General features: G+C 49.9%; 2 protein-coding genes across 4 annotated transcripts in view; one reads left to right on the forward strand and one right to left on the reverse strand.

Annotated features, from left to right (window-relative positions):
- Positions 1-10,395, forward strand: part of TMCO4 (transmembrane and coiled-coil domains 4) — a 33,849-nt gene extending 23,454 nt beyond the window's left edge. The window contains 2 exon segments of the mRNA XM_039387366.1: positions 1,564-1,681; positions 9,302-10,395. Coding sequence (XP_039243300.1) covers positions 1,564-1,681; positions 9,302-9,634 — 451 coding nt within the window. The 3' untranslated portion in view covers positions 9,635-10,395.
- On the reverse strand, positions 304-16,903 carry HTR6 (5-hydroxytryptamine receptor 6). Of its 3 annotated transcripts, XM_039387364.1 has the most exons (4): positions 15,111-16,903; positions 13,469-13,627; positions 3,638-3,725; positions 304-486 (listed from the first exon to the last, which is right to left on the reverse strand). In XM_039387364.1, the coding sequence occupies exons 1-4, from the start codon at positions 15,840-15,842 to the stop codon at positions 419-421; spliced, it is 1,047 nt and encodes a 348-aa protein (XP_039243298.1). In that variant the 5' UTR covers positions 15,843-16,903; the 3' UTR covers positions 304-418. The 3 variants fall into 3 exon arrangements, with proteins under 3 accessions (XP_039243298.1, XP_039243299.1, XP_027589588.1); XM_039387365.1 differs by lacking the exons at positions 304-486; positions 3,638-3,725 and adding an exon at positions 6,889-7,200 and having other exon boundaries at positions 15,111-16,902; XM_027733787.2 differs by lacking the exons at positions 304-486; positions 3,638-3,725 and adding an exon at positions 11,780-13,212 and having other exon boundaries at positions 15,111-16,900.
- Positions 16,904-19,671: the final 2,768 nt, after the last annotated feature.

A 19,671-nucleotide genomic window follows, 5' to 3' on the forward strand; every position in this document is an offset into this window, starting at 1 on the left:
CTAGCTGGAATAGTTGTAGAAAATTTAGTTAGGATGTGAAAGAATACCAAGATAGACTTGAAAAAAATATCAGCCTTTTAAAACCACACAGGCAACTAACTGCTGTGCAGAGTTGTGGGAACTGTTGGGTAGGAAGAGGGAGGTTCAGACGCCCCAGACAGCTGAAGCAATCTCAGAAAAGCTATTAAAAATTCAAGCAACAGCTTGATGACTAATGACTAATAACCTAATGATTGTATATTGGAAGACAGGAACACTGCTTCCCAGCACAACCAGATAAGGGAAAATTAAAACAAAGGAATGAAGCAGGGAAGACTAAGAGCATGGGGAAATAAACTGAGAAAGAACCAGGCAAGAAGATTAGCAAAGAACATATACCTGCAAGTGAAGACCATTTATAAAGCCATGAGCCTTCAGGTCAAGGAGAGGTGAAAATGCTGTTGGTGTTTTCCATGCACACATCCATATGGATGCCTACACACATACCTGTGAGGTGAGAAACTATTGTGTTACTGTGCTTCTAACAGGGTATGTTAACTCACAAAGAAGAATTAAATAAATTAATTTAAAGTATTCAAGATCAAAACAACAAATTTTCAATCCTATGTGTCAGTTAGGCTGAAAATGATTGCCTTTGTCCTTTTTGCATCTCAGGAGGTTTTAGGGATGTTGGATGTGCACAGCACTTACAGTATTTCTTCATGTGCATCAGGAAAAAGCAATTGCTGCCTCCCTGGGAGTGCTCTGAGTTCCTCCAAGAAGCCATAAATGATAGAAATTGTTGCAAATAACTGAGCTTACCCAGCAAACATTGTTCTTCTCTACATCCTACAAAAATCGATTTCACTGCAAAAAGCTCAGTGTATTCATTTCCTATAACACACACAAAAAAGGAATAAAACAGTATGTGTGTGTCTAACCCTGTGTGTGGTAATTTGGTAAGTCGAGGTCTTGGGTGTTGAGTGAAAAGTGATGTAGAAATTGTAGCTTGTTGCTCACACCTAGGAAGAAGCAGGTAAGGAGACTGTCAGGAAATATTCCACTATGCAGGTTCTCTACCTTTCCCTCAGATGCTGAATTTGGGGTTATTCAGGAAGCATGAGGGGCAGCTAGAGGAGGGAGCTGAGAGAGATGGGGTATTTCTGTGAGGATTGAGGTATGAAATAAATATTATACAAATAGTTCTTGGTAAGACCTCAGCTGATTCTGATTTCTGTGGTCTCTCCCTTATACAAAGGGTGGCCTTGTTCTGTCACTTCAGGAGTAACTCTGTTTAGGTCAGATGAATTACACTGAATACAACTCCTGCAAGATCAGATTTGAGCCCAGTTTGTCGAGTTTCAGTCCAGTGTAACTTGTCTCCTTGGGCTTTGAAGTCCATAGGGACAGGGCAAGTGAAAACCAGCTGTCAGAGCTGTCCCCTCTGATTTCACAGTGGGGCTACAAATTCCTAGTGGGAAACCTCACCCAAATTAGTTGGACTCACTAAGCTTTTGAAAGAACCCAGGGCTTCATTGCATTGCTTGGACAACAGGATTTATTCCCTCTCTTCTCTGCTTCTAGAGGGGATTGGCTGCTGAGCTTTGTGTACAGAACCTCCTCTGTCCAGCTCAACGTCGCAGGACTCCAGCCAGTTGACCTGGATGACAGGAGGATGGTAAACATGGACCTTTCCTCTGTAGTAAGTAGTTCCTATATTCTGCTTTTTTCTCCATTATGCTTTGCTTGCAGCACTGTAACCCCACACTCACTACTTAGGGGAAACTGGGTACTTGAAGAGAGCCCCTCCAGGTAAATTGTCCCTCTTCCTTCCCTGTCTTTGGGGAAACTGATCTCAGACTTCACTCTGGATTTTTTTGGCCCAGCCAGTGTTCAGCATTGAGCAAAAAAATGAGAATTTGCCTCTCCTTTTGGATATATTTGGGGTTTTTTGGTTCTGACATATCTCATAGTGGATACAGAAAATGCCATTATTCTCCAAGAAGGACCTTTCTGTCATAGGATCATAAAATGGTTTGGGTTGAAGGGACCTTAAATATCATCTCATTCCAACCCCTGTGAGTCTGGATCAAGGGGAAATGGGATCGGCAGCTGGAAAACGTGGAACTCAAAACATGTGACTGCATGCAGCCCACAATCTTATCTTGGTGGAGCCTCCAACACTGTTCAGGTTCATTCAGGGCCGTGTCCATGGGCCTTGTACCTTGGTCCCCAGGGCCACACCGACTAGAATAGGAACCGGTTTGGAATTACAGAAGCTCCATGATGGCAATGGTTGGTTTGCCAGGTCCTGCAGCCTGTTTGGAGTGTGGGTCTCCAGGAAACAGGAAGAGACTCATGGGTATATCTGGCAAGCATTCAGCTTCCTCAGAGCTATCCGGTGTCATTAATGATAAGCCACTGTTATAACATCTGGCAATATATCCAGCAATATTCAACTCAATTACCTTAAGCAAACTCATCATCACATTGTTGTCTCATGAGTGAGCTCTTCCATGGAAAACCATGCAGAACTCAGCTTGTGCATCCATATCCACAGAAATCTTGGGCATGTCATCATGTCTTTCCTTATCTTAATTGTTTTAATTAATTTTTCACTCTCTGCAAACTGGGAGATGCTTGGTACAAAGCTCAGGATACTTCTATGGTTGTTGTTCTGCCATGACTTTTCCCAATGTCCCCACAAGCTGGCAGGGACTGTCAGTGTTACTCTGGAGCCAAAGGCACTTTGAAGAGCTTTCAGAATTTTTGTAGCACCATCCTCCTGAGCCTATAAATACCCAACTGCTCCCAGCTCATTTCATTCATTATAACTGAGCTCTGCACAGCCCTTGCCAGCAAACACAGGGTTTGGTACTGAACAGAGAGAACAGACACTTCACAGAACAAAATATGGGCTTCCCATATTTTGGAAGGGGTATAGTGGAGGCTTTTAAACATGGTCCAGCACTTGTATCTTTGCATCTCACTGAGTTGTCAGCATTTCCACACACCCTCACATCCAGTTTCTCACCATCCCCAGAGCTGCCATTAGTCGCTTTGTATCTGACATCTGTTGCTGGCTTGAAAATGGCCAAAGATGCCAAGTGGTGGCACTGGGGTGACGTTTCCTGTCAGTCAGTCTGTGTTACTCTCCTCTTTTTGAGTTCTCTTCAAACACCCTCCTTCTATTGACCTTCTGCTTCCTGAACTGTGAAGCCCCCGGGGTCCTGCACATTTTATCCTGCAGCAGCCTCCCCATTTCCCTCAGAGGAGCAGGATTTACATTTCAACTGAATGAATAATGTTTACAGAGCTGCTCTCTGCTCATCTCCTAGGGCTGTGCATCTGCCTGGTGCCAGCAGACAATCCCAGTGCTGCTCTCCTTCAGAAGGAGCTGACACCTCCACTTCCTTCATCTCACTGCAAAGCTTTGGGGGAGAAATGTATATTAAGTAGGTGTCATTCTCTCGATCTGTTTTCCAGACCATGGAGCTTTATAGGAAGAAATACAGTGCATTCTGTTGAACATTTTAGAAGTAAAAGGAGGAAGAATGGGAAGGAAATTTCCAGGGACAGTATTTTTTTTAAATGTTAAGAAAGCAAAGATGGATTTTGCTGCAATTACAGTGCAGTAGCATAACAGAAAAATACGTACTGATATTTAGAGATGTATAGAGAAGTTTTCTTTCTGGGGACCAGCTCCATCTCTGCAGATGCCCTTGCTGGAGGTTCCCGTGAGTCTCCTGCCAGAAGAACAAGGTGTGATAAAAAACTGTAACTGATGCAAAGGTGTTCAGCGTGGAAGTATTACACAGGCAGCCTCAGTATTTTTGGTATCTCCCAGTCCATCCATGATGAAAACTGGACTGGATCCAAACAGCTTGGTTGTGGTAGCACCAGAATCCTCTGAGTGGAGGACTAAGAGCCCTCAGTATAACCAGGAGCTCACCTCCAAGGCCTCTATCTCATGTCTCTCTTGATTAATGCGTTTTTTATCTAACTGTCAGTTAAAAAAACAGAGAGAAAAACTCCTCCCACTCATCAAATGGTTATAAAATCCTTCCTCATGGTTACAATGGGGCTGATTTATTCAGTGGGTTTGTTTGACAGCACCTGTTAGAGACCAAGGAAGTGGTGGAGCTACAGTGGATTATCCTGATTGCTGTTTGTTCCCAGGGGAGTTTGTACAGTGCAGGCTGAATTAACGTTTGAATATTGCAGAACTGCTCTGAGGCAGAGCACAGGGAGCATTTTCAGGCAGGCTCACAGGTTAGGAATTGGTGTTTTAGTTTCTCTGGGCAGTTTCATGGCATCAGAAAACAGGGATTAACTTGCAAATTTAGGGGTAGGGGTGGTTGGAAATCTAGTGGAGAGCAGGGATGGATCACAGTCTGCCAGCACTGCCAAAGCCACCACTAACCCATGTCTCCAAGTGCCACATCCACACGGCTTTTAACTCCCTCCGGGGATGGGGACTCCACCACCACCCTGGGCAGCCTGTTCCATTGTCTGACCACCCTGTTCATGAAGAATTTTTTCCTAATATCCAACCTAAACCTCCCCTGGCATAGCTTGAGGCTGTTTCCACTCATCCTGTGACTTGTTACCCTCACCTAGCTCCACCCTCTTTTCAGTTCTCCGGAGAGGGACCAGTATTCCTGTTATGAGGGAGGACAAACAGATTCAAGGCATTCTAGCCCTCAGCCAGGCAGGTACATCAATACCATAAGAAGATGAATTTTGTGGAATACAACTGCTTTGGCACTTCTGTGAGTCAGACTTTTCCCCCAGACACGTTAACCTGTGTTTTTTCCCATTGTATTCCCAAGACTTGCAGCAAAGAATTAATTGTCATTACAAAATACGGATTAATTAAGAACCCTGGGGAGTTCAAAAGGCAAAAGGTTGCCAAGGTCTCATTCCTTCTCTTTTTTTCACTTGTTCCAAATGAGCAGTGCCACCTCCCATGGTGACAGGCAAAAACAGGATCAGAGGAGCAGGAGCTTGGAGCAGAACTCAGCTTCAAGCAGCAACCTGGGGGAGCTGGGAGAGCCTCTCTCACACTGGGGGGAAATCCAGGGCTTTATGGAAATTAGTCTATTTGTCTGTTGGTCTGTGGGGTCACAGGGATGGCTGCCCCATCCCTGGAAGTGTTCAAGACCAGTTTGGACAGGGCTTGGAGCAACCTGGGCTAGTGAAAGGTGTCTCTGCCCATGGCAGGGGTGGAACGATCTGGTCTCTTCCAACCCAAACTATTGTAGGACTCTGGGATTCTGTAAATGCCTTCTGTCATGCAGGATGTGCCCAGCTTCTGAACTAAGGCTTAGGCTGACATGTGGGAATATCTGTGGCCGGAGGAGCCTGCCAGCTTGGCCGGGGTGACTGGATTTTGAGTGATAATGTGGCACAACTTGGGAGCCCTGCAACCCATCAGCCTGTGCCACCATCTGGACCATGCTCTGCGTGGGTTTGGAGGCAGCATCCAGAACTGAGGAGTTTTTGGAAAGCACCAGTGGCATTTGAGCTTCTTCCCTTCTGTACCAGTAACTCCCCAAAACTGTCTGGCAGTTCAGTTCAGAGGTAGGGTTGGACTCCAGTGCTCTTCCGGGACAACATATTCACTGTAGCTTTGGGAAAGGGAGAGTAAACAATAACCCAAGTTGCTGAGCTGGCTCTGCAGTTTGATTCCATTCTGTGTGTACACACAGTGTCTGACACCCAGAGGAGGAAAGGGCTGCTGAAAGGTGAGCTGTGATTATCAGTTGAGCTCCAGAACCTGCAGCTCACTCCAGGAACTCTTTCACCACTCCCAAAATACCATTTGCTGTGAAAACAGACAGTATTTGCTAACAGGGAATCCCTGAAGGATGCCCTCCAAGGTCGTTACTGCTCCTGCTGTAATAACAACTCTGCAGAGATGTTTTAACTTGATGGAATCTTTTCCTGCATGAGAAAGTTGCTCTTTGTACGTGATGGGCTCAAAACAAATCCAAGGGGTGAAATTCTCAAGGGTATGAGTGACCTGTGCTTCCTCCACCACACTGCCTGCCTCCTCAGTGATTCCCTGTGAATCCATAGGGTGTTGGTGACGGGCAGCAGGAGGAAGGCACAGGGAGCAGAGAGGCTGAGGGACACTGAGCTCAGCTCGGGCAGTTCCACAGCCCTGCAGAGCAAACAGGGATTTGGAGCCAAATGTACTCCTTGTGTTGCTGCTCAGGATGGGTGGTGGAGCTTTTATTGAAGGACTCTGGGCATGACCTCAGGATACTTGGCTCTGGAGGGAGCAGTGAAGTCTTATCTCTGCCATATGGAGTGATGTCAGTGTTGTGATGGAGCAGGAGCTGTGCCTGTGCCCACGTGAGGCCATGGCAAAGCCAGGACCATATAGAATGTCTCCTTTCTCCCGGCCCTTTCTCTGCCCTCCCCTTGCCAGGCTCCAGCACACATTGTGTTCCTATAGCTCAAACCAGAGAGAAACTGGGATTCCTCCTCTGTACACAACAAAACCACTTCTCTGTGAATTTAACAGTCGCAGCTGATTGTGCTCAGTGACTTTTTGACAATTTTGGGTGGATTTGAACTTGAAAACCTTTCCAAACACGCTGAGCTGATGGCTCCTTTCTGCTGGCTGGTGGATCCCCCTGAGCAAAGCCATCAGTTGTCCTCCAGAGATCTCCCAGCAGCAGCAGTGCCAGAGACAGCTGGCTCATGTTTTCCAATGAGTCATAGCAACCATAAAGTCAGATAGAGCAGGGAAAAGTCACCTAAACACACCAATAAACCCACCCCACTGCTTTCATTTCCTTAAAACAAGCAGAAATCTATTTGCTCTGGTGCTGAGCACACTCTTCCATTCATCCTGAAATTCCTCCTGGACTTTGTTCTGATAAATACTCAAACAACCTCTTTATTTCCCTTTAAAGTTTTTATTGACTATGTTGTAGATGTTCCCCTCCCATCTCCTGCACAGCCTACCCAGTGGAGGAATTCATCCTTTGATAGCAGATGGAAACAGGCTTTGGAGATCTGGAATTGCTGGATTTTCCCACCAGGATGGCAAGTAGCAAGGCAGTTTGTTTACTATTCTTTTGCTGATGGCTCAGTGCTCAATGTCACACTGCAGCAGAGTCCTCCCTCCTCTTACACTTCTCAGGGCTCGTGCTGGTCCAGCTTTAGGGAATCCTTTCCTGGGCTGTCCTGGAGACAGGAGTGAATTTCCTTGGAAGAGATTTAGAGATTAGAGGTTTAGCAGAGCTGCAGGAAGGGACGGATTTTCAGGAGGTCTCAGCTTCTCTTTTAGCTGCATGAGCTCTTCAGAATGGCTCATACCCTGCATCCCTCGGTGATCATGGTGCTCAAGGAAGAGGAATTCCCTGTTGTTTTAGTGGAAGCTGCTGGATACTGAGGAGATACGAAAATCTAGTCCTTAAGGTAGCAGAGGAAATTTGTTCCCTCTGACTAATGGCTCAGTAACACCAGGATGAGAAATCCCCAAGCACTGACCAGGGCAGGCAGATGGTGGTGACAGGAGAGGTTCTGAATGCAATAAACCAAAGGCCTTCAGCCCCGACTCCCAGCAAGTCCAGCTCCTTCCTGTCTATCCCCACCTTGCTCCTTTGGCACCAACCACCCTGACTGAGCAGCAAAAGATTTGTATTTTTCCAGAGGAAATGTCCACAGCCCACAGCCAGTTCCTCAGTCCTTCCATGGTTATTTTAGTTAACTAATCAGTTCCAAACACACAGAGCATGTTGAGCCATCTGGAGGGATTCAAGTCACATATTGTATGTCTGATGTGCAGATTAAATCCTTCAGTTTGCTCCAAGCCCTAAGTGCAGCCAAATGTTTCCCCCTCCAAAGCCACTTCATGCAAACTCCTTGGAGGTTTGGATTTTTGGGAGGAAAGATTGGCTTTAGTTTTGGGAGAGCTGTGCTGGGAACCCTGGTGCTGGCACAGCAATGAATCCCAGAATCCCAGAACGGTTTGTGTTGGAAGGCACCAGTTCAAACCCCCTGCCATGGTTAGGGACGCCTTCCACTAGCCCAGGTTGCTCCAAGCCCCATCCAACCTGGCCATGGACACTTCCAGGGATGGGGCAGCTGAAGGATTGCTCTGGAACCAGGCAGGAGCTGAGCAGAGGGTCCATGGCTGGTGTCTTTGCAGAGCTCTGTGAAGAGCTCTTACCATCATCATCCCTTTCTGGGGCACTCATCTAGCTGGCTGGGAAGCACGAAACCTGGGACCGGGGTGTTGCATATTCCTTGATGTGGAAATTCCCTAATTACTAGCAAGGTTTGGGTAAATAAGAGGCTGAGCCAGCTCTCTGGCTGGGTCAGGGAGGTTTAAACTGCTGGAAATTGAATTTACCAAAGATGCTGCAGTATCTCAGGATGCTGTTGGTGCATCAAGTGCTTGGTTTGTGCAGGACACCTGGAATGGGGAAGGAATTTCTTCCTCTCCAACCATGTGGCCTTTAGTATAAACAACAGTCACCTTCGGAGGAGGTTTTCTGTTCTCTTGCTCCCTGACTGGAAGGATACATTCCAACATTCATCTCAGAAGGCTTTATCTTATCGTGGAATTCATCTTACAATAAAAACATCTGGGTTTTTTGCTCATGCTGTTGACTTTTAATTGGTTTATGGACCCATAACTCTTGGGCTCCTGGTTTTATATTGTGTGGGATGGATCGGTGCAGCCTCCAGCCAAGAACCTTAATGCACTTGGTAGCTGTGTGAGGTTTAATGACTGTATCTTAATTTAAATAAGATAATCTTGGCTTTTACAAGGGAGCTGAGGCACCTGGAGGAATGTCATTTAGCACAGAACAGGGAGCTAAACTAAGAGAAATCATCTCCTACCTGGGTGTCTCTCCCTGTGGCAGAGCTGCTCCTCTTACCCTCATGGCACACAGGATTTGGGGGTTGTAACTCAGCCAGGTCCAGGCTTTTAAACGTCTCAGAAGAAAAATAATCCGGCAGCAGCGTGTGCCCCAAAGGCTGCTTGCCAGTTCAGGCAGTTCCATACACAACTGCATTTATCCAATGGTGGAATCACCAACCCTGGAAGTGTTCAAAAACCGTGTGGATGTGGCACTTGGGGATGTAGTTTAGTGGTGGCCTTGGCAGTGCTGGACTTGATGATCATAAATATCTTTTCCAACCTTAATGATTCCGTGATTCTTTGGTTTTCCAGCCTCATTCTTTCCTCCTCAGAGCCAAACCCAAGTTTCATGGCAGGGGTGGCTGTTGGGATGAAGGACTTGGCTGAGCTGGGTCCCCACGGGTTCCCCACTCACAGGATTCTTGTTCCCTGCAGGTAAACGGCCACCTGGACTACATGAAGCAGATGGACACGATCCTAAAAGCTGTGGGCATTAAAACCAAGGAATACCAGCCAGTAGAGAAGGGCAGTGGCAGTCTTTTCCCCCCTCTAGCCAAGAAATCTCTGCGGGAATCAGGCAGCAAGGCTCGGGGAGAGGAAAACACCAGGAAAGAGGAGGATGAGGCTGGGGGTGAGGCTCTCCCAGCCAGCTGTGCTCACCGAGGGGATTCCTCCAGCTCTCTCCTGGGAGAACCCTCTCTGCCCTGCCTGAACTGCTCCCACAGCAGGGACAGCAAGGACCAGGCAGCAGAAGAAGGAGCAAATTAGAGCAGAGCTGCTTAGCCAGCACTAAAACCGCTGTCACAGCACCAGCTGTGACACTGGGATTCCCCAGGGATAGGGCCGGCGGAGCTGGAGCTGCAGTTTCCAGCCCCTCAAGTGAGCCTGGAGGGTGGCACTGGTTTGGCACTAGATCAAAGCATTCAGAGCAGCTGCCAACGGCGGCTCCCACGGACGAAAGAGGGGTGGTTCCTGCCTGTATCTGCACTGCTCCTCAGGAATCCGGGACAGATCCCCGTCCAAATCCTTGCAGGAAGCAGCTGTTCCCCCTCAGCACTGTGTCCCTATAACTGAAAAGCAAATGGCTCTGAGGGGATTTTAATCATATCACAGAGGGGGGCTCATCACTAGGAAATTAAAAGCGTTTTTTCCACTGGAGATTGGTTTGGTTTGTGGATTTCAGGTGTGTTGAGGGCTCTGCCTGCCCCACTTTGGGCAGATCAGTGTCCACACTTCAGCTATGCTGGCTGGGGAGGAGAAAGGCTCGGGCTGCCAGGGCACTTTCCAATCTCCAAGACTGTTTTCCTGTCTCCAGGTTGATGGCAATGAGTGTTGGAGGGGCCCGTTCCTGTTAGAAACACATTTGGGACCCTGGGTGACAGCAGCGGGAAAACTGATGGCTTATGAAACTTCCAGGCTCTCCAAGCCCAGCAACCCACTGACACTTTCCTTTTGAGTCACACACACATCTCCAGCCTTAAAAGCCCCCTTTATTTTTAATTGGCTTAAAATAAAACCCATACTTGGCATAGGATAAACATGAATCTGTTTCATTTCTACCTCCTTCCATAAAAGTGAATTGGTTCCACTCTCTTCTCCCCAGTCTCAGAGCAGAGGAAAGGACACAGCTTTACATCCCCTGCTAGCAGAGCTCCCAATTCGTGTGGGACTGATCCACATCTTCCATAAAAGCTCGTTTTCTGTCCTGTTTTTCTGCTAAGCCCAGGAAAATGCATCTGGCAGGAGCGTGACAAGTGGATGCCTCTGCTCTGAGAACACCTCTGGGGTTTTCTACTTTGCCACAAGTGTGATGGTACAAACACCTCCCACCCCTGATCTGGGAGGTCTCATTGACTCAGAAGGGGAAGGAGTGCAATTGCACCTTCCAATTTCGGTTCACAGAGGGTCTTCCTCCTGCCTCCCTGATCCAGCACCCCCTCTCCTTCCTTCCCCAGGCTCCCTGCAAACCTTACCTGCAGATTATTTCTCACGGAGTCAAAGACATGGCTGGTTTTGGGGATGATGCCGTAACACAGCAAAGCACAACGGTTTGGGTTCAGTGCCTGGTGTTTCCTCTCCCCAAATCCAACATCCAGGGGGGCTCAGACCTTCTCAGCTCCTTTCTGGAGCAGTGATGGGAGACATCTCTTGAGACAGGCTGTTTGCCCGGTCAGTGTTGATGCTGCTGGCTGCAGGGAAAGAATGGGATTTCTCCACTCATCCAAGGCTTTGTCCACAAGCAAACACCTAATTATCACAGTCTTGATGAGACAGTAATGAACTATTGCTTTTGAACATTTGGCTTGAAGATATCTCTCTCTCTCTCTCTGTCCATCTCCCAAGGCTAATTTAGTACCTAACAGATTTCCAGACTCCATCGTGCATTTTCCTGCTCCTTTTTAACAGGAATTGTAGTCAAAGTGTGGCTTTATATAAAGCTGTTTTGTGGGAAGATGCACATATTGATCTCTATGCTTGACACCAGCCCCAGGCTCTCTGTCCCCCCATCCAGGGGAAAATGTATTGAACAGTTTGAGGTTTGAACCTGATGAACCCTCAGTGTGTCCCAGTCACTCATCCCTGACTGCTGGGCCAGTGCCAGCTCCCAGGAGGTACAAAGTACCAAGTAAATGTCAAGTTGGCCATAAAAACTCTTGTTTAGTTCTGGAACATCCATGGGCAACGTGGAAAGAAAACTAGTGAGATTTGCTTGGAGCGTGGCTGTTTCTTCCAGCATTCCATATCCAGGGGATGCTCTGTGTCTGTTTGGATACTGGTGAGTTCCAGGAGCACAGTCAAACCCATTAATGGGAGCTCAGAATTAGGCAGAAGGCTTGGAGGGGAGGGGTTCAGGGAGGGCACAGCAGCCAACTGTCAGCCCAGCTCTGCAGCCCAAAGGCACTTGAGGAAGAATTTACTAAAATCATTTGTTTTATTGATTATTTTAAGAGCCCACTTGCCACATTACTCACTGTTCTCTCTGCTTATGGCTATGGTGGGGGTGGGCTGGGTGGAGGCGGCCTGGAATTGTCATTTAAAAGACAGTATTTCTTTAGATTCCTATTTGAAAGGGGGGGAGGGTGTATTTTCTAATTGCATCATCTAAAAATTAACGGATTGTCAGAGAGAAGTGTGGTGGTCCTGTGCCAAGAATGGGAAGCTGTAGGATGGAGCTGTAAGAGGCACTGATCCCATTGCTACTGTCACACAACCCACAAAGCCATGACGAGTCGCATCCCCACACCCTCACAGAACATCCAAAAATCAGTGTTGGACATTCTGCACCCAGTTGAACCCCCATAGTGCAGCTCTCCATGATTAAACACGATGGTTTCACTGGGCTGTAACTCACTGCTTAACAGGAAACCGAGACAGACATGCTCCAAGTCAGGAGAGGAAACGCAGCTCCAAGAAGACGTGATGTTCCATGGGCTGAAGCAGCTCCAAACCTCTTATCCATGAGTCATGGGATGTGTTTCCATCACTCCTCTCAGTGCAGTAGGTGAAATGGAGGTGATCCATGTGTGAAAACTGAAAACCAAGCCTTGGTTTAAGTTTAGGGGGACAGATGATCTGGAATCCAAGGTTCAAACTAACCAGAGATGGAAAGAATCTTAGAATCACAGAATCACAAAATATGCTGAGTTGGAAGGGACCCACAAGGATCATCGAATCCTGGCCCCCTCGGGATACCCCAAGAATCCCACCACGTGCCTGAGAGTGTTGTCCAAAGGCCACAAGAAGGGTGAGGGACTGGTGCCAGTGAGCAAAGGAGGGATGGAAGAGAGAGAAACAAGGCAGTGACACGTGGCTGAACCTACCCACAGCAGTGCCCCTCCACAAGCTGCGCGATGCACTGGAAGAGGGAATTGGAGCAGCAGCACGTGGGCTGTTTGTGTGGGGCTGAGGCATCCTTCCCAGCACATGGAGCTCTGTGACCCCACTCAGGCCACGGGGGTGCCGAGCTGCCCAACCTGCGGCTCCGCGTCCGGGGGCTCTGCGTCCCACAGGCTGATAGAGGGGGCGTGGGAGGTCAGGGGGGCTGGCAGCAGGTTGGGATCATTCCCCAGCGCCCCAGAGTCAACTGAGTCAGTCTCAGCCTGCAAGGTGAGGATGTTCTTGAGGGACGTGGCGGCACGGGCTCCGCTGTTGGAGTTCCTCATGGAGAAGGATATGGCGCTGGGCCGGGGCTCCCCCGAGCGCCGGCAGCAAGGCAGGAATTTGCCCATGGCTCTCTTGAAGTCCCTCATGAAGAGTGGGTAGATGATGGGGTTCATGGTGCTGTTGCAGTATCCCAGCCAGGTGAGCACGTCGAAGAATCCGGCTGGGACACAGCCACAGACAGCCTGGGGGGGCACAGCAGGGATTAGCAGTGTCTCCCACCTCAGCCCCTATCCAGAGCAGTTTCCCAGGCACACCAACATTCCCCTTTCAAAGGAAACCTCCAAATCCCTTTTGAAGGGTTTTTCCTTGCTGTTGCTCCCTGGGGAAGTTGCCTCTTTGCTCCCAGAGGTGTTCCAGCGAGACCTTCAGATTGAACCCAGCTGGATCTCGAGTGAAAAGCTTTTGAAAACCCAACACAAAACCCCCACAGGTTCTTACCTGCGTCACATTGGTAATGAAGAAGGGGAGCCAGGCCACGAAGAACATGCCCAGGAGAATGCCCAGGGTCAGACTGGCCTTCAGTGCCTTCTTGCTGTGCTTGTTGGTGAACCTCCTGCTCTCACTGCCGGCCATAGGCTGGCTTGGGACACAGGGAATCTGTAGCAGGAGACAGGGAATGGTGATGAGCCTCCCCAGACTGGAGCTGCCAGCACCAGTGCCAGCCTCTGCCGAAGAAAAGTGAGGTTAGGTGCTCCAAATCCTGAAAAAACCCTGCCATTAATTCCCTTCTCCAAGAGACAGGAGCAGGGCATGCACCACAGGCCCTGAACTGCAAATTAGGGAGAGGAAACAATAGAAACCCTCAACATTACCTTATTTTTTTTACTGTAAAATAGGAGGTTCTCACTAGGCTGTTCTTTATAGAAAAACCCAGCTCATGTTTTGGTGAAGACAAAGCCCTAAAGAGGCAGCTCCAGCTGCTGATTACAGCAACAAACTAACTACATTTATAAAAGTAGGATGTGAAACATTTCAGCCTACAAACACCATAACTCAGCCCTCCATCCCCCCCGCAATCTAAAATGAACTGATTATCTCAACCCTCCACTGTAATCAAACGATGCTCCTTTGCCACTCAGCTTCCTGCCCAAAAAGAGAGTCAAAATCTGGTTAAAAGATGGAATTTGAGGGTTCCCTGGCTGACACCTTGTTTTCAGCAAATTTGGGGCTCCAAGAAACCTTTTGGGTCACTTGCCCTGGCTGAAAGGCAGGCGGCGGATGCTGGTTTTCCACAACATGACAAAGCCCCTGAGCATCCCCTGATCCCCTGAGTGTGTTTGTGGACTCCAAAAACCTGATATCCAGGGAGAAAATAAACACTTTATGATATTGTCTGTTTATTCTTTGATTGTCCTTTTCCTTTTGACCGTTTGGTGCGTCATGTGGGAGAGCTGGGCAGAGTCCTGTCTCTGCTCTTAGAGTGAACAAACTAAATCAAGGTATTTAAAGACAATTAAGTTTGCCTTTTCCCTGTAGGATATGTGGTCAATAAAGCCTATTACAGGGAATTAGAGCTGAAGAAATACAAACAAGTGCAGCCACGTTTTGGTTATAAAACCCACACATGAAACCAGTGATTGCACAAGGAGGGGTTTGGCAGTTCCCGTTAACCAGGTAACAAAAATAGAAGCTTCTGTTCAAAATAAGATGCTCTCCAGAATTTGGCATTTGCTATTAGTTGAAACCCTTCTCCCCCATATGTCTCACACCCACCACAGCCAAGATTTACAAGTGGAAAATCAGATATAAGATTAAAACCCTCAGGGATGATGCCAGCCAAGAGGGGGGCTAAAGTGCCTTTATTTTGCATCACTGAGCATTTTTGCCTGAATCTTATAATTTCTCTGCTTCTGCTCATGCTGTTTGTGTGCTCCAGAGCAGCCCTCCATTGGTGGGACAGACACAGGGCACTTCAGAGGGCGTCAGCAAGGTGGATGTTGCCCAAAATCTCCCTCCCTGTGGTCTAGTTGCCAAAGCCAGCTCTGGTTCTAAGGCTGTCCAGAAGGCAGAAACATCCCAGGCACCCAAACTGTGCAAAAAACAAGGTCTGCAAAAAACAAGGTCCCTGCGGACACCTTACCTGTGGCATGGTGTCATCAGTAGTGGTGGTGGTGGCCACGTTGGAGGTGAGGGAAGCCACCTGCACCGCCTGCTTGCGGGCAGCCAGGAGGATGCGGCAGTAGGTGAAGGAGATGGCAGCAGATGGGAGGAAGAAGGTGAGGCAAGAGGCGACCAGGGCGTACGGCAAACTGACCACCAGCCGGCACTGGTCTTCGTCCCCCCACGAGGTGACGTTCAGGGAGAGCTCCTCGAACTCCAGCTCGTGCCATCCCATCTTGATGGGCAGGAAGGAGGCCAGTGCAGCCACGGTCCAGGTGGCCAGGATGAGCCAGAGGGCCCTGCAGGAGGTCATGCGCAGCTTGTACTTGAGCGGGGAGATGATGAGCAGGTACCGGTCCAGGCTGATGATGCAGAGGTTGAGGATTGAGGCACTGCAGCACATGACGTCGAAGGAGGCCCAGAGGGAGCAGAAGTCCCCCCGCAGCACCCAGCGCCCATAGAGCTGGTTGAGCATGGCTGGGGGCATCACCACCAGCCCCACCATAAGGTCCGACATGAACAGGGACACCAGGAAGTAGTTGGAGGTGTTGCGGAGGGAGCGCTGAGTGACGATGAGGAGGATGAGGAGGAAGTTCCCCGCCGTGGTCAGCAGGATGATGAAGCACAGGAAAGCGGCCACCCAGCTACTCCCCACGAGCAGCGAGTGCTCCCCCAGCATGCTGGAATTGGGGGCCCCCAGGTCGCCCTCCATGGGAGCTTTGGGGTTGGGGGGACCTTCTCTGGCGTGACCTGTGCTACGTGATCATCGCCAGAGCTGGATCCAGGGGAAGAACGACCACCTATCTGCTCTGTGTCTGTCCTCCTCTCTCCTCTCCTTTCCTCCTCCTCCTCTCCCTCTCCTCCTCGTTGTCTCCCTCTCTTCCCCTGCTCTCTCTCTTCACTGGCACTCAGGGCAGAGTGACATTCCCAGGAGCCGATCAGCAGAAGCAAGGTTCCCTCCCCGTTACTCACAGCCAGGCAGTGCCTCGTCCCTGCAAATGCCCCTGCTCTGGGATGTCCCTGGATGCTGCTGCTGGATGCTGGGGATGTGCTGGATGGCAGGATACTCGAGATGCCAGGGATGGCAGGATGTTATGGATTCTCTGATGCTCTGGATGCACTGGATGCACTGGATCCCAGAGCCCCTGGGATGCTCTGGATACTCCAGATGCTCTGCACTCAGGATACTTCAGATGCTGGGGATGCTCTGGATCCCAGGATACTCCAGATGCCAGGGATGCTCCGTACCCAGGATACCCTGGATGTTGGGGATGATCTGGACTCCAGGACGCCCCAGATACTGGGGATGCTCCAGTCCCCCGAGGTTCAGCTCTTACCCCCCCAGCTGGGCTTGGCTCCCTGCAGAGCTCTCTCTCCGGGGCCTCCCGAGGTCCTCCGTGCCCGGGTGCTGCTGGTGCTGCAGCCAGAGCCGGCGAGGGGAGGCAGAGCAGCTTGAGGCGAGGACCGGGATGCTCCCAGCCCAGCTCGCTCGGCAGGAGGAAGATCCGGAGTGTGGGAAGGGTTCTCTCCCGCGGCAGAGGTGCGTCCAGCCTGCAGGGTGTGTGTGTGAGTGTGTGTGTGTGCAGGTGCCAGACAGACTTCCACCTGCTGCTCTGCAATGCACAGGAAAGGATGCAGAAATGCTGATTCCAAGGAGGTGGGGCTGGAGAGGGAGAGGAGGAGATGAAATGAAACGCTAATTAAAACAGGGATCTGGGCTAAACTACACAAAGTGCCAGCCCGAGAGTTCTCTTTTTTGCCTTAAAGAAACAGCCCTGTTCTCTGCTTTCCCTGCCATCCCTGCCATTCCTGCCATCCTGCCATCTGTGCCAGCACTGGAGCCCCCATGTTCACCTGGCAGCTAGGCCAGCAGGTCAGTGGCCAAGCCCAAGTGCCAGGCTCCATCCTCTGCTTGATCAGCAGCTCCTAGTGCCAGGCTCCATCCTCCACATTGGGTAATAAAAAGCAAAATTTTGCAAAACCAAATAAAAAAAAAAAAAAATCAACAAAACCTGCACATGAGGCCTCAGGAAGCAAGTAGAGGCATCACAAAACTGGATGACATTCCCACAATCTGCAGCCAGGAACAGAGGGGCAGAGCCAAGGGGAAAGGCTGCACTGGTGCTGGGACAGCCAGAGGGCTGGCCCCTCTGCTTCAGGGTTTTTTGGGCTGACCTTGGGTAGCCTAGATCCTTGTCTGAGGGACAATCCTGCATGCATCCACGGCAACTTGCCCTTTGGCAAGTGGAAGGTAACATGTGAGAGGACCCAGTGGGTCCTGCTGGTGGCTCCAGATCAGGAAACACCCCTGAGTCTCCAAGTGCCATCAGCATCCTGTGCTACCACCTCCACACATCAGAGCCAACACCTCGGGGTGCTGTGAAGGGATTGATTGGGATTTTTTAATTACCCAGCTGCCCAAAGGTGGGTTTTTCCCAACAAATATCTGTGATTTCTGTTGAGGGTTGACCAGAGCTGAGGGCACTGGCTCCAGCACAAACCAGAGCCGTATGTGTGTCTCTGCTGGGCCCCTGGCACCCACCCCTGTGCTCACAGGGCCAGGCACTGCCAGCTGCTGCCCTCCCCAAGACTCCACCAAAGCTTTCCTTAACATGCTTCCTTTGGGAAGTTGTGCTGCAGATGTGTGGGGAGTGCCAGCTGTGCATCACACACACCCCCTCACCCCATCCCACTGCACCCCAGTGCTGTCTGTGCTGCCCTGTCACCCACTCAAGGACAGAAATCAGTCTCTTTAGCAAGTCCTACTTTTCTAATCACCTTTTCAACAACGTTGTCATATTTTTCCCAGTGGCTGAACAAGCATTTCAGGCCTGGAAACCACCTCTGAGCAAAGGATGGGGGAGATGCAAGGCAGGGTTCACCCTGCACAGAGACAAAGCCCATACACACCCCGTGCCAAAGTGCTCTCTGAGAAACAGTTGCTGTCACTGGTATCAAGAAAAGCTCTGCCCTCCTTCTGCTTGCCCAGGGCGCCCTCCTTGGATGCTCCCAGCCAAACCTCCCCAGCCACCTCTGCATCCCTGTGTCCTGGCAGGGATCCCAGGGCAGAGCAGCACACGCAACACTCTGATCACAGCAGGAGGTTTCTTTGGAAAAGCATTTGCACCAGGAAACCCTCACTTCCTCAGCCCATCTGTTGCTGGGAGAAGAGAGAAACCCCACCCTCAGCCCACCCTGCAGCAGCATCCCCAGGCAGGATAAGTGAAGGCAGCAGGACAGATTTATCCCAGCTGGATCCATGCTGGTGCTCAGTGAGGAAGTGATGCCAGAGGGCAAGTCCAGGCTTCCTTCTCAGCCTGGCTGCACCCCAGCTTTAGGAGCATCTCAGTTTGCCTCCAGAGCTTTTGCTTCTGAGAAGGGGATTGGAATCACAGAATGGTTTGGGCTGGAAGGGACCTTAAACCCCATCCCATTCCATGGGCAGGTACACCTTTCACTATATCAGGTTGTTCCAAGTCCTGTCCAACCTGGCCTTGGACACTCCCAGGGATGGGGCAACCACAGCTTCTCAGGGCAACCTGTGCCTAACCTTTCAGGAGTGTTTCCTCCTCAAGTGGGAGGTTTTCTGCTCCTGGTTTGGATGTGCTTGCTGGGGAAGTGAATCTGAACTCATTGAAGCAAAATGGATTTTTAAAAACCTGCCTTGAAATGAGGTCCAAATCCTACCATTATCCCTGCAAAAGCTTCTCCACGCCAGCGGCTCTCCTGGCCTGTCTGTGCTTTCTCCCTGTGCTACATTTCTAGACACATCTGCAGGGATCATGGCTTCCACTGGCTCCGCTCTCCAGTACCACTAGCAGGGAAAGCAAAACCAGACACCCAAGTGTCAACATGGCAAAACACAAAGGGCTGGTGAGACAGAGAGAGTCAAACTGGGATGCTGAGAGACATCAGTGAGGACATCCAGGCAGTCCAGGGATTAATGCAGCAGCCTCATTCCGTCCTTTAACTGGGATGGTCCCTAAGTTTGATTTTGGGCAGAGCCTGGCTAACTACCTTGAAAAGATTTGTGTTTTCATCTGCACAACAGTCCATCACTGCCTACCTTTGCTGAAGCTCAGCTTGTGTTGAAAGGAGGTGGAGACATCCCATTTCAAACACCTCAGACTGCAGCTCCCAGAGTTTACAGGAACAGCCCCCTGCTAAATCCAGCCTGTTTCCACTGTACACTAGTAAAAGGCCACATGATCGTGCTCAGTGACCGCCACGGGTTTCTCCACCTCTTCCTGGCTCTTCCTTGGGAAGACACTTCACAGCATGAAAACATTATGTTAACAGACAGGACACCTCCAGCCCTGCCAGGTCCTTCCTGTTTAGCCTGTCACTGTAGCATTTGCCGCCTTAATGCAAACCCTCTCCCACTTCCCAAAGTTCAGAGAGCTGCTTTCCAAACCTGTGCAGAGCCCCCAGAGCCTCAACAAGAGGGGCAGGAAGAGCTGGACTCAAAGGAGGGAGGAAATAAGAGCGGCACTCAAAGAGAGGCAATAAGAGCTGGCTGCTGGCACAGCACAGCCTCTGGC

The sequence above is a fragment of the Pipra filicauda genome, unplaced genomic scaffold (genome assembly GCF_003945595.2).
Source record: "Pipra filicauda isolate LSUMZ 115617 unplaced genomic scaffold, ASM394559v2 scaffold557_size342763_pilon, whole genome shotgun sequence".
Lineage (NCBI taxonomy): Eukaryota > Metazoa > Chordata > Aves > Passeriformes > Pipridae > Pipra > Pipra filicauda.